At 47.5% G+C, this 13,146-nt stretch overlaps 1 protein-coding gene across 3 annotated transcripts in view; it reads left to right on the top strand.

Moving 5' to 3' along the window:
* The window catches only part of PUSL1 (pseudouridine synthase like 1), a 68,182-nt gene continuing 55,036 nt past the window's right edge, over positions 1-13,146 (top strand). The window contains exons 1-2 of one of the 3 annotated variants that reach the window (XM_026660129.2): positions 1-187; positions 4,117-4,174. In XM_026660129.2, coding sequence (XP_026515914.1) covers positions 168-187; positions 4,117-4,174 — 78 coding nt within the window. In that variant the 5' untranslated portion in view covers positions 1-167. Of the gene's footprint in view, positions 227-571; positions 642-4,116; positions 4,175-13,146 lie in introns of those variants that run through there. The other 2 variants (XM_026660127.2, XM_026660130.2) reach the window with 2 other exon arrangements.

Here is a 13,146-nt window from a genome sequence, read left to right as displayed (position 1 = left end):
TCGCAGTTTTCCGTGCAAAGCGGGGCAAGGGGGGGTTTATTTTCAAGCAGAGACCATGAGGAGCAGGTCCGGGTTGCTAACATCCAGAGGGGGGAGATGTAACAGCATCTTCTGCGCGAGCCTGGCCTGAAAGCCGAGCTTGTAAAGGAGAGCCTTTGCAAACCGAGATGAAGTCTCCCAAAACTCGGTACTTGGTTTTCTTTCAGTACTTTGGGACTAAATATAGGTAGGTGCCGTAGTGCTGGTGATCCTCCCGTACTGTGGTGTTGGCAAAACAAGCCCGTGATCTATCCATTCATAGGGTGGGGTGTAGGGTGACCAGATGTCCTAATAGTAGGGGATTTGTTTTATATAGGCAATTATGACCCCTGGGAGATATACCTATCTCCTAGAACTGGACGGGACCCCGAAAGGTCATTGAGTCCAGCCCCCTGTCTTCACTAGCAGGACCAAGTACTGATTTTACCCCAGATCCCTAAATGGGCCCCCCTCAAGGATTGAACTCACAACTCTGGGTTTAGCAGGCCAATGCGCAAACCACTGAGTTATCCCTCCCCCAATTTGTGTCCTAATTTTTCACACTTTCTGTCTGGTCACCATAAAGGGGTGGGAGGCACAGAAATTACACACCAGTCTTGAAGGTAAATAACTCATTGTATTTTTGGTAACTATTAATCACATTATTGAATGCATAGGGAAGGGGAGGAGAGCAGGAATACATCTACTGGGGATTAGAAATTGGAACTAGGACAAATCGTTTGGGGTGGGGGAGATTTTGTCCTGGTTCCCTCCTCCCTCAAAGCCCTACCTGGAGTGATGGGGGACTGAACGATGACACATGTCCCTTGGAGGATAGAAAAAAGAGCCAGATTCTGATCTCAAACTGGTGTAAATGCAAAGTAATTCCATTTGAATCGATGGAGGTATTGCAGGCCGAGGCCCTGATCCAGCGAGCGGTCCCATGGGGGCTGATCCCTGCACCCCGAAGAACAGTTTGTAGATTGCATCTGAAGAAGTGGGGGGGGTTTACCCATGAAAGCTTATGCCCAAATAAATCGGTTAGTTTTTAAGGTGCCAGCGGACTCCTCGTTGTTTTTGTGGGTACAGGCTGACACGGCTACCCCTCTGACGTTTGTAGATTGGGACTTATAGCAGAGTAACTTGGCTTCAGAGTTTTTGCGGGTGTAGCGTCGTTGGGTAGGAGTGTGAAAATAAGAGCTGTGCCAGCAAAAGCTCCAGTGTAGGTGCAGTTTTGGCTAATTTTTGTTTGGGGAACTGGTATATACTATAAACAAACTCTGTTGCCCGTATTGGCTACAGGCAAATCCTTTCTAGTGTAGACAAGGCCTCAATGTCTATAACTTTCCGCCTGTCGTTTCTACTTTGTCTCTAATGTGAGAATCAAAATCACTCCCATGCAGGTCAGCGACTGTTGGAATGAGTAGAGTTATTTATTGCAGCGCTCGGTTTTTGCAGTTCTGCACAAGAACTTCAGATCAGAAACTTCCCTGCCTCGAGAAGTTTCTGATCTGAAGCTCCAGTCCCGCAAATGCGCATGTTTGCACGGATGACGTTACAGTCAGTCGCACTGCTCGCTCGCCATAGCGTCAGCGGGGTTGGGACGTTATCCTGAAAGCCTTTACCTTGTGCAAATTGTCCCCAGGACTTCAGTGGGGTTGTCATTATCGTTAATGTTGACTGATGTGCAATTGCTCCAGCTATATGCTAGGGGCCTTCCAGACACTTAGAAAGGGTGGCCTGTGACCCTGGCTCATGAAGGTCAGAGCAGGAGAACGGTTTCAGTGGTAGCCGTGTTAGTATGTATCAGCAAAAAGAATGAGGAGTCCTTGTGGCACCTTAGAGACTAACACATTTATTTGGGTATAAGCTTCCGTGGGTTCTAGCCCACGAAAGTTTATGCCCAAATAAATGTGTTAGTCTCTAAGGTGCCACAAGGACTCCTCATTCTTTTTAGAGCAGGAGAAGGATCTCAAGGAACTTTTATGAGGGCAATTTAGGAGAAACATAAGCAGTAAGAGGGGAAAGTAGCTGAGAATGGAGTTATGTAGCGGCTTAAAGGTGAGGACGGGTAGCTTGAACTTGATATGGAAGGCTAGAGAGAAAATCGGGGATGTACTTCGGAGAGGGGAGTGATGTGATCAGAACATTGTGGGAGGAAGGAAGGTGACTTTTGGCAGTATTTTGCCTGGATGGGATGGGGGAGCAAGGGAGAAAAGCAGGAAGACCAAAGAGGAGGAAATCTCAGTAGCTAAGGAGAGATCCTTGGTGTGGCAGTTCCTATGTAGGTGGGGGGATGGAGGCCTGGCTAGGGAACGAGGAGAAAAGGATGGATTGTGATTTCTGCAGTCACAAACCTTTTTGCAAAGTAAAATAAATAAATAAAAGTGTTTAAAAATGCCAAGTGCTGTATGTGACCGTTTCCCTTCATCCTTGAATGATGCAGAGAGAACCAAGGCAGATAAACTTGTCTTTAGATGCAGTAAAAGGGCCATTTAATTTTTGCGGGGAGAGTTTGAACGTTGGATATGCCACGTAATCCATTTTGACAGCTGAGATTGCATTATTTTGCTTTTCTTTTTTTCCACTTGAGTGAGTCTCTTTAACTCTCGGCGAGACATTCTATTAGGCAGACAATGTAAGCAGAATAGAGAAGGAATAACTGAAATAAGATATGCAAATGTCATCTGTTGTTGAAACCATAGTCATAGATTTGTGTCTGCATCTGCTGCTTAAATATTATTCTTTGCCTATAATCAGATTAGGCCATTATTATTAATAGGACAATTACTATAGCTGGAAAGCCGCAAACTCCATGCTATGTGAATTGTTAAGAAGTCTTTGTAAAACTTTGATTCCTATTTGTGTGGCCTCAATACAGTACAACACTTACCAGCCCTTGAAGTCAGTGGAACATAAGCATGTGCTTAAGGTTATGCATGTGCTTAATTGCTTTGCTAAATGAGAGCCTGACTAAATTAGCAGCGTGTAGTGGTAGGAAAACGTGTATATATAATTTTACTTCAGTGTACAGTATTGGTGCCTGATCTAAAGTCCATGGCAAATCTATCTACATTACTTGTCAGGACCCCATAACTGTAGTATAAGTGTCATGGAGCACTTGACAGTATTGAATGCATTTGTCCTCTCAACATCTCTGTGAGGTAGGGAAATATTTTTATACCCAGTTTACAGAGGGAAAAGTGAGGCACAGAGAGGCCAAGGGTCAACATTTTTAAGGGTATTTAGGTGCCTAAAGATGCAGGTAGGTACCTAATGGGATTTTCAAAAGCGTCTTTAGGCATCTAAATACGTTCAAAAATCTCTCCCTCGGGGTATGTCTGTGCAGCCCGCGGCAGCCAGCCCCGAGCCTGGGTCGACAGACTCGGGCTTACGCTACTACGCTAAAAATGGTGCTGTGGCTCGGGCTGGAGCTCAGGTTATGAAGCCCCCCCGCTTCAGAGCCCGAGCTCCAGCTGCAATGTCCACACAGCAGTTTGTAGCACAAATAGTGCAAGCCCACGTCTGTCGACCCTGGCTCGGTGCCATGGGCTGTGTAGGCGTACCCTTAACGACGCCCAAGGTCACACAGGAAGTCTGTGGCAGAGGACAGACTTGATCCCGAGTCCTAGCCCAGTGCTTTAACTATTGAACCATCCTTCCTCTTGTATTGGGTTTTGGGTCAGGCCCATGCAGCGGAGGGGTGAGCCATGCCAGTGAATGCTATCAGCTCCTCGAATTCCCCCGAATCTTGAAATGGTTAATAACAAGGAGAGCCTGATCCGAACAAGCAAACCCCATTCTTTACAGGGGGACAGCACCCTTTATTCCTGGCTTCCCCCCCTGCAGCCTGCCAGCTGGCTCGTACTGCTTTCTGCTCGCACGCACAGAAGTGGAAGGTAGCATTTAATCCTTAGATCAGTTGTATATAAAGAATTCCCTGGATCTCAATCACAATCAGTCACTTGACAAAAAAGCTGACGATCCTTATTTTGCTGTCGCCCAGGTGCCCAGCCTATGTGTGATGTTCGGCCATTGGCTGAAGGTTGGAATTCACTGACAATTGCTAATAACTGTTGTCCTTCTTTTGCTCTGCAGTGGTGTCATGGAGACATTGACTGATCAGTCTGTGCTCGGTGTCCAGAATTACTTGGAGGTAGGTACTTGGGGTGGCACTGACACAAACCGAAAAGCTAAGGTTGCATTGTGGAACCACAGAGATTATAAGGGGGAATACTTGTTCTTGTACTGACCACTTATAATAATAATAATAATAATAATACCTAGCTCCTCGTACAGCACTTTTAGTCTGTAGCTCTCAAAGCTCTTTACAAAAGAGTTCAATATTATTATCCCCATTTTAAAGATGGGAAAACTGAAGCACAGGGGATGAAGTGACTTGCACAAGATTACCCAGCAGTTCAGTGGCATTGTTGTTAAGGATTTGATCCAGGACAAGTTTTTCATGCCTTTTCTTTGTTTTTTGAGGGGATGTGGGGGCCAGTCCTGCAAGCCGCTCTGCATGGGCAGGCACTTGTCTATATGCAGAGTTGTGCTGGTTTACCTTGAGATTTGATTTTAAACCGGTTTGGTTAAACTGGTGTTCATGTAGCGCCGGATTAGCTAAACTAGTTTAACTAAATAGGTGAAAGTTTATGTGTAGACAAAACCTGGCTTACTATAGGACCCTGTGGCAGTCATCCAGCTTTTTCTGTGCCCAGTTTTCCCCACCTATAAAAGAGGTATTAAAATACTTTCCTCCCAGGGGCATGAGAGTTTTACTGGAAGGATGTTTGTAAAACCTCCTCAGATCCTTGTATGGATGCAAAGCATTGTTATTTCCAAAGCCTGCAAATACATTTGTTAAACTGGCGTCACATTCCAAAGCCATGTATTTAATAGCTGTTTGCTATTAACAAAAACTCAGTTATTCCTATGGTATATTAAAATTAATGATTTGTGCTTAATTTTAATGTAAACACTCATAAGACTGGTGTACTCAGCCTGTTGTCCCAGAGATGCAATCATGAATGACTGGTTTAATCTTAATGTATGTTCCTCGTGGTCATTATTGTCTCAAAGGGGGCAGCACTTTCACTCAGCCATTACTTTTCCGTAATCTCTGTTGGGAACTGTACCGAGGGAACATCTGGTTCCTAGATCACTTGTCTAATGTGCAGGAATTTTGTCTGATGTAGAGGAGTTCTGCTAATCATGCTTATGTTGTTTAAGTGCATTCCTCTCCAGAGGGTCGTATGACTGTCCTATCTAAGCAAAGCCATCAGAAATGTTTAATTAGTGCTGGATTCTTACCCTCTGTCCTCTCACTAATTGACAGGCAGTGACAATCTCTCCGTTTCTACACAAGCAAAACCAAATAGTTTCAAATTAGAGAGACTTGATACTGAGTTGGAGTCTTCCTGGTAGAGCAATTAAAAGCGATCCCGTGTGTCTGCCTGTGTACTTACATAGCTCCCCTCACTGTACCTCGCAAATGTTAATTAATTTATCCCCACAAAACACCTGTGCCGAAGTGTTGTTTTCCCCATTTTACAGATGGGAAGCTCAGGCCAAGAGAAATTAAGGAACAAATCCTCAAAGGTATTTAAGTACCTAACCTTCATGGATTTCAATGGGAGTTAGGTTCCTAAACACCTGATAATCAGGGTTTCTGAGACCTGCCCATGGTCACACAAGGAGTCTGTTGCAGAGCATAGGACTGAATTTAGGGTCCCTGAGTCTCAATACAGGGCCTTAACAATAAGACATTCTTCTTCTCTGCCTGTCCAAACTTAAACCAAAAGCTGGCTTGTAAGAAGAACTTTTCATGAAACCGAAGACCAGTAGAAATGGTTCTGAAAATTCCAGTGGAAACAGTTTTTGTTTTTTAAGCTAAACATTCCCCTGCAGAACTGCAATCCAAACATCACAGCATTGTGTTAGTGTGTGACACCCAAAGGTGAAACTGACTAGTAACTGTAAATAAAAGTGAGACAAGGCGGGAGAGGTAATATCTCTTTCTGGTACAACTTCTATGGGTGAAAGAGAGAAGCTTACGTAGAGTTCTTTGCTCTGTAAACGCAAAAGCTTATCTCTCGCATCAACAGATGTTAGTCCAATAAAAGATTTACCTCACGCACCTGGTCTCTCTAATATCCTGGGATTAGCACAGCTACAGCAACGCTGCATGTAAACAAGAGTGAAATTGGCTAGTTCATTTTCATTGTCAAGATGACAAGAAATGCAAAAACTGAAGAAGGAAATTTGCCATTAAAAGTTCTCTCCAGTTTTAATGCTCTCAGATATAACTATGAGCACATATAAAGAAACCTTGTGGGGTTTTTAAATGATTTCTAACCTGAAAGTATCCCTTTAATACACTGGATATGGGTTTGATCCTACAAACACTGTGAGTAGCGTCTGAGTTGTTCCATTAACTTCCAGGAGACTTCCCATGGTGGTCAGGACTTCTCTATGTATCAATTGTTAACAGGATTGAGCCCTAACTGTGCAGTAGCAGTGAAAAAAGACCTGTTCCTATGTCAGCCAGTAGAAAGTGGGTCACTAGTACAGGTTACAGAATTAATGCTCTGCACATCTAGGCATTTTTGTAATGTAATGCTAAGTTAATTACAATTCTGTATTGAGTGGCACATCTCTGAACACTGCCAGTGATTCCCCTGTCCCCACGAGTGGCTGTAATTAAAAGGAGACTCTGCTGTCTTAATTTACTTCTTGCAGTCGGGGTAAGTTATAAGCTAAAGTGAAACACATGCCTGTTTGTGTAAGAGATGAGATTTGAGCTGTCAGAGAGGTTACAATCCAGGCACCTTGTGCTGCAGCTGACTGGGTTTGCTATCCAGAATGAGACACTCACACCGCTGTTTCTAGTCACTTCTGAAGCAACAGAAATGATGTACGGCTCTCATAAGCTTTACTTCTGGAAAGATTATCCTCTGGCATGTTTCTGGGCTGGGTTTAGGCTTGCCAGAAGCAGAGATTAAACCATATGTTTTATTCTAGCCAATCTAGGTTCTATATGATGGCTTCCCTCCCCATAGTATCTGAGCGTAGTATTCTTAGAGCAGCACATTTTCTTATCACCTATGGGTTTTAAGGACAGTGTGCATGTCTCTGGCATAGTCTTAGTTCTTGCTCTGCTTTTCCTCTTTGGAGGAGTGTGTATGTTTGGGAGGGGTGTGCAGGATGGAGCTGTGTGCGGTTCAATAGGTGGTGTGAACCCTTAGCACCGAATCAGTGCCCCAACATGGTGTCAGGTGGCGATACACTTTTGGAGGTGCTGTCCTTTTAAGATGAGATGGTAAACGTTTATGGTCGCTGAAAAGAATGACTTGTGGCCATTAAAGATCACTCTTCACATTTTGCATGGGTAGAATTGTAGACCTTGATGTCCTGGTTAAATTTGAGGTAGGTTAAGTAATGCCTACCTAAAAAAAAAACATTACTCTTGCTGCTTCAGCTAACAAGCAGTATTCTTTGCTTTCTGGCCGAACTGTTGTATTGTCTTTCTATGTGCTCTTAAACAGCTGCCATTTTTCAGAGCTGTCAGAGACACTTGCATATCAGTGATGGGTCAGATTACTCCTGGGGGAATGATGCGCCATTACGCATGCGCAGAATTTATGTTCCCCGCAGATTTCTTTGTATCTCCCCCCCCCCCCCAAAATGACTTTCTGATAGGAAAGCAAAGGGAAGCCACAAGAGTGATCATGCGACCCTCCCCAGCAGTATGTTTCGGGTGCCCACGGCAGCCGGCAGAGAGGTAAATCGCTAGAGGGCAGGGGGTGAGACTGGGGAAGACCCGGCTGGTGGCTCCTACCCTGCACCGGGCTCAGTTGCTAGTCCTGGCTGGGCTGGGGAGGACAGGACTACCTCTTCCCTTGAACGGTATACAGGGCCGGGTCAGACCCACACCCAGATTTTTCACCCAGCTGAAGGAAGCTCTGCAAACTCCCCCGGCCCCCCACTTCCTGCACCCATCGCTCCTCGGCTGCAGGGGGAGGGATCTCTGTACAGGGAGCTTCTCCCCCAACCGCCGTGCATCCAGACCCCCCTCATACCCAGACCCTCCCACTGAGCCTCACACCTGCTGTACCCAGAACTCCACTGAGGAGCCCCACTCCCCCTGCACTTGGACCACCCCGATGAGCCACCCGGATCCCCACCCCACCGAGCCCCAACCAGCTGCACCTGGATCGCCACTCCACTCCCCCAGCATCTGGACCTCCCCACACCCAGACACCCGGCCTTCTGGCTGGCTGCCCCAGAGAGTCATGGATGTGTAGGACTGAGCCAGATGCCTGGTGTGATGCCTGGTGTGATGCCATCACTCGCGGTCACTCTGACTGACTGGTGCAATGGTCCTTAGAAGACTCTGCGCCTGTGTATTTGCCATGCTTGTTTTTGATGGCCTGTGTTGGCATTCATTCGGCACTCACTGCTGTGGTAGCTGAGGGCTGTCTGTAATTCTGGTGGTGGGAGTTAGCGCTGTCCGACAGCTGGGGCACTGGTCTGGGAATTGGGAGATTCGGGTTTTACGCTCCGCTTTGCCACCCACCTGCTGCATGACCTTAAGCAAGTCACCTAATCTTAGCGCCTTGGGTTACCCATTTGCAAACTGAGGATAATAATTCTCACATCCGTTGGCCGAGAGCTCTGAGATCTATGGAGGGAAAGTGCTGCCTAGGGGCTAAGAATCATAACTCTAATTGGAGATCTCTGCAACATTTATTCGTATTGCTCATTGATTTATAAAGCACCCACCCATCTCCAGAGATGTATCTGGAATGCTGCGTGAATGTTCCACAGAGCTGGAAAGACAGAGAGTCCAAAAGGCCGTGTATCCCATTTACCCTGTCCTCTGCGTAGCATAGCACTGCTTTCCCTCCCTGTCCCATGTTTGGGGCTTTGGATGAGCTCAGCAGTTGTTTTGCAACATTTGAGTGAGCAACTTTTTGTTTTAACAAGCGAATGAGTAGAATGGGCAATTTAAAAAAAAAAAAAAAAAAAAAAAAAGAGTGGGGGGTGGGTGGGGTGGGGAGAAAAAGTTAGATCAACATATTTGGTATTGTCATTTCATGGCATCGGCATTTTGATCTCCTCAGCTGCACGCTGGCCAATTCATGGATATGCTCTTTCCTTTCATGTGGTTGGATTGATGTCGGGCACTGCTGAGTCGGGTTGCATTTATGAGAACCACATGGGATGTCTTAAAGGAACATTAATGGAAAACTTCTGGAGTCTGTAGGAATTTGTCCCCTTTGCTCCACCTTCTTGCAACCTTGAACTCCGAAGGACATGATGGACACGTGCAATCGCTCGAAGAACGTTCCACTGTCGGTGTTGGTGCATTCCAGTGCATGGTTATCGGAGAGTTTTTACCCCTTAGCAGCGCGGGTCAGGGTGGGCCGAGCGCCCTTTTCTGTCTTGTGCACATGGTGCAGGCATAAAGGGCTGAGCCACCCCAGGTCTCCTTCAGTTCCTTCTGCCCGTGACGGTTGTTGGAGCTCCCTGTCCTTGCTTCTGCAAGTCTTTTTTCAATACCTGTATCTAGTACCCGGGTATTGTTAGTGTCCTTTAGTAGCTAGTTAGTTTGTTAGGGTAAAAACTTGTTTTGTGTGCCTCTGGCACCCAGCTTGAGGACTGGTACCGGAGATGTGCTGTGCTCTCCGGGTTTCAGTGCCTGCCACTCTTGTAGTAGTGACCCTCACCCCAGCCGCCTTAAGTGCTTGAAAGGCAGAGCAACCAGGTTAAAATATTTGCTGATGGAATCAGCACTTCGGCCTCCATCCGAGCCTTCTGCCTCGCTCTGGGTACCGAGCACCTTGACGTCCGTCAGCACTGCACCTTTGGTGCCCCTGGGAGGAAGAGGCAGATCAGCATCACTGGTACCAATAAAGAGGCGTCATCAAAAGACTCGAGGAGGATGAGCTCTTCCAGAGACTCGGGAGGGCGTTCAGAGAGGAGGCAGTCCCCAGAGCACACCGCTAAGCAAGGAAGTTGCTGTGGCCCTGTTGCAACTGGCTCCTGAAGCACCTTCATCAGCATCTCCTCGCGCCGCAGAGCGTCTACCCGGGGCTGTCTCCTCCTGAGTCATTGGAGGCTGTGAGAGAGTTGTTGAACCTCCCGGAGCCACCGTCACCAGCACTTCAAGAGACCTGCCTGGCACCGGTGCTCAAGATACCTCCTCCAGCACCTTCACCTCCGCTCTGAGCAGCTCCACCGGATGTGGCTGTTAGGGTACCAGTGAGGCCGGTACTGTCTAGGGCAGGGATCGGCAACCTGTGGCCCATCAGGGAAAGCTGCTGGCGGGACAGTCTGTTTACCTGCAGCGTCTGCAGGTTCAGCCGATCGCAGCTCCCACTGGCTGCGGTTCGCCGTTCCAGGCCAATGGGAGCTGCGATCGGCCGAACCTCTGGACGCTGCAGGTAAACAAACCACCCCGGCCCGCCAGCGGCGTTCTCTGATGGGCTGTGGGCCATAGGTTGTCGATCCCTGGTCTAGGGGAAAGCCACACATCATATCCTTGGCTGCCCTTTCTTCAGAGTTTGAGCCTCCCTCTCTGGCACTGATGGGTACGGTGCTGCCGAGGTCTCGAAGAAGCTTCGTACTCATTGGACTCTGAAGTGGGTTCCTATGTACCCCAACCTAGCCAGCCCCATCAGGAGGGATATGCCACCTGCCCCCCCCGGATTCCACCCCAGCGCCAGTAGGAAGCTTACAGGCGGGACCTTTGTGCTAGGCATAGCTGGGTCCAGGGTTGTACCTGTGGCCCTTTTGGAACCTTGGGGTCCCCCCCCCCCAGTCAAGAGCATCTCTGCAGCCATCTCAGCCGGCTCCATATGCTGGGCATCAGGAGAATTGTCACCACAAGCACCATAGTGTTGGTACCAAGCAGAGTTGGGTTCCCTTTCATGAGCAGCTGCAAGAGGAGAAGGAACTGGACCAGCCCCTGGTGCTGTTAGCATCCTCTTCCTCATCTCCAGATGAGGCAATTGTGGCGCAGCCTGGTTCTCCACCTCGGGGTGATTCAAAGACTCCTCTGGAGCTGTTGCGGAGGATGGCTATAGCTCTTGATAGCCACCTGGAGGAGGCTGGGAAAAATCTCACAAGCTGTTGGACATTCTAACATCTGCAGCTCCAGCTAGACTAGCCCCATTTATTGGGAGAGCTATCTTAGAGCCTACAGTGTGCACGTATGTGGTTTAAGTTGCCAAACTGTGCCTTAGACTCCTTCAGGGCCGGATGGTGGTGAAGTGCTCTCCTAGAGAGCACCACATAGACATGTTAGTGTAAACATGTTTACGACTGCCCTCTCCTGAATGGAATCAGAACTGCTCAACTGTGCGCCATAGACCCTATACTGCTAACCAAGATTCTCCGTTAGCTCAAGTAGCTGAGGACTGGTCCTTTGGAGCAGGAGGTTTTGATTCTATCCCCGCTGTCACCATGAAGTTCACAAGTGGTCATGGCATGCACCATAGTGACAATCCTGTAGCCACAGATTTGTTTATGTTCAGAGACCACCTGCATGAAACAGAGAGATGTATCAGTTTTGCAGACTAAGCATACAGAGATAGATGATGATTTAATATGTTTGGCTTTTCCCCCCCAAGAGATTAAAACTTACTTTCTTGGTGAATATTTATTTAGCCTGCACCCCTTAAAAACTCGTATCATTTCTAGGGACGGGAGCAAACCTAGAACCCAGATCTAAGCATCCCCCCCCCTGACTTTTCTAGAGTTTGGATCTAGATCTGAACACTGTGACTTGGCCATTTCTCTTGTTATTTCTTTCTTAATATTGACAAGATATATAGGACCCGATCCTGCAGCCCTTACACACAGGTAACCCCACTGTAAGTGCAATTTAGAGGGACAAACCTTCAGCATCGAAGCTTTTAACCTCCTTACTCAAATGAGTAGCTGTTACTCATGCAAGTGAGCACCTGGACTTCAGTGGGATTACTTGCATAAGGAAGCACTGTTAGGATTTGCAGAATCAAGCCCGTTTAGTGCTACAGCCAGTAAACTGCACCCAGTTTGATCTCCTCTAAAATGCAACAAACACAAATCCAATTTATACACCCCCAAGAAAACAGAGCCCTCAGCCCTGAGCTGTTGTATGTTGCTTCTTCGTTGTATTTCCCCCCCTGAATTTATGTGCAGTGTGGTGCTTGCTGTTTGGTTTGACTCGTCTCCCGAGTGTGCTGTTTCCCATCGTGCTGATGAACGCTGCCCAGAACAAATCTTCCTGCACAAAGCTCTGCTTTGGCCAGCAGCTTTGTGTTATATCCAGATACTATTTCCCATGCAAGGGGGAGCGGGGAACAGAGCAGCCCTGGGCCGCGTGAGGCTGTTTCAGAACAAACTCCAAAGAAAAGAAGGTAGACACAGGAATGAGTCATCTGTTGTCCCTGTTTGAGTTGGATTGCTCCTCCAGCGATGTGGGCGACTGGTTGTTAGACCTAGTGAATGTCTCTACTGTACTCTCCTTGCTGCCACAAGAACTTGCATCCGTCACACTAAGTACCGGGCCAGATCCTCAGCTGGTGTGAATCGGTGTAGCACTGTCTAAGTCCATGAGGCTGTGCTGATATATACCAGAAGAGGATCAGGCCCACTAATTTTAAAATGTACCCTCATGCCGCAGTAGGCGGCTGTGAGCCAGTGCAGCACATGGGGTCTCTGCACATCTGGTGCCTTCGTGATGGAATTCTCTTCCACATGCAGTTTGCCCTAGTGCTTCTGTTTTGACCTTTAAAACCCATTTGAAAGCATCCACTTCCCTTCTCTCTAATGCGGCACAGTCAGAGAGGAAGCGTTGTCCAGTGGTTAGAGCCCACAGCGAGATTCAGGGAGCCCAGATTTTCTCAGGGTGCTGCCATTCATTCTCTGTCTGGCTTTGGGCAGGTCACTTCACCGTCAGTGTGTTCCCCGGGGGGTGAATGCTATTCTCCGATCTCACAGGGATGTCATTAGTTTGCAAAGCGCTGAAGGGGCCTCCAGGGGAGGTGCGAAGTGTTGTTTTTGCAGGGTTTACCCAGGGCCGGCTCCAGGGTTTTCGCCGCCCCAAGCAGAAGCAAAAAAAAAAAAAAAAAAAAAAAC

This window comes from Terrapene carolina, unplaced genomic scaffold (genome assembly GCF_002925995.2).
Source record: "Terrapene carolina triunguis isolate 2854851 unplaced genomic scaffold, T_m_triunguis-2.0 Scaffold714, whole genome shotgun sequence".
Classification (NCBI taxonomy): Eukaryota; Metazoa; Chordata; order Testudines; family Emydidae; genus Terrapene; species Terrapene triunguis.
This window is presented reverse-complemented; position numbering and strand designations above follow the sequence as displayed.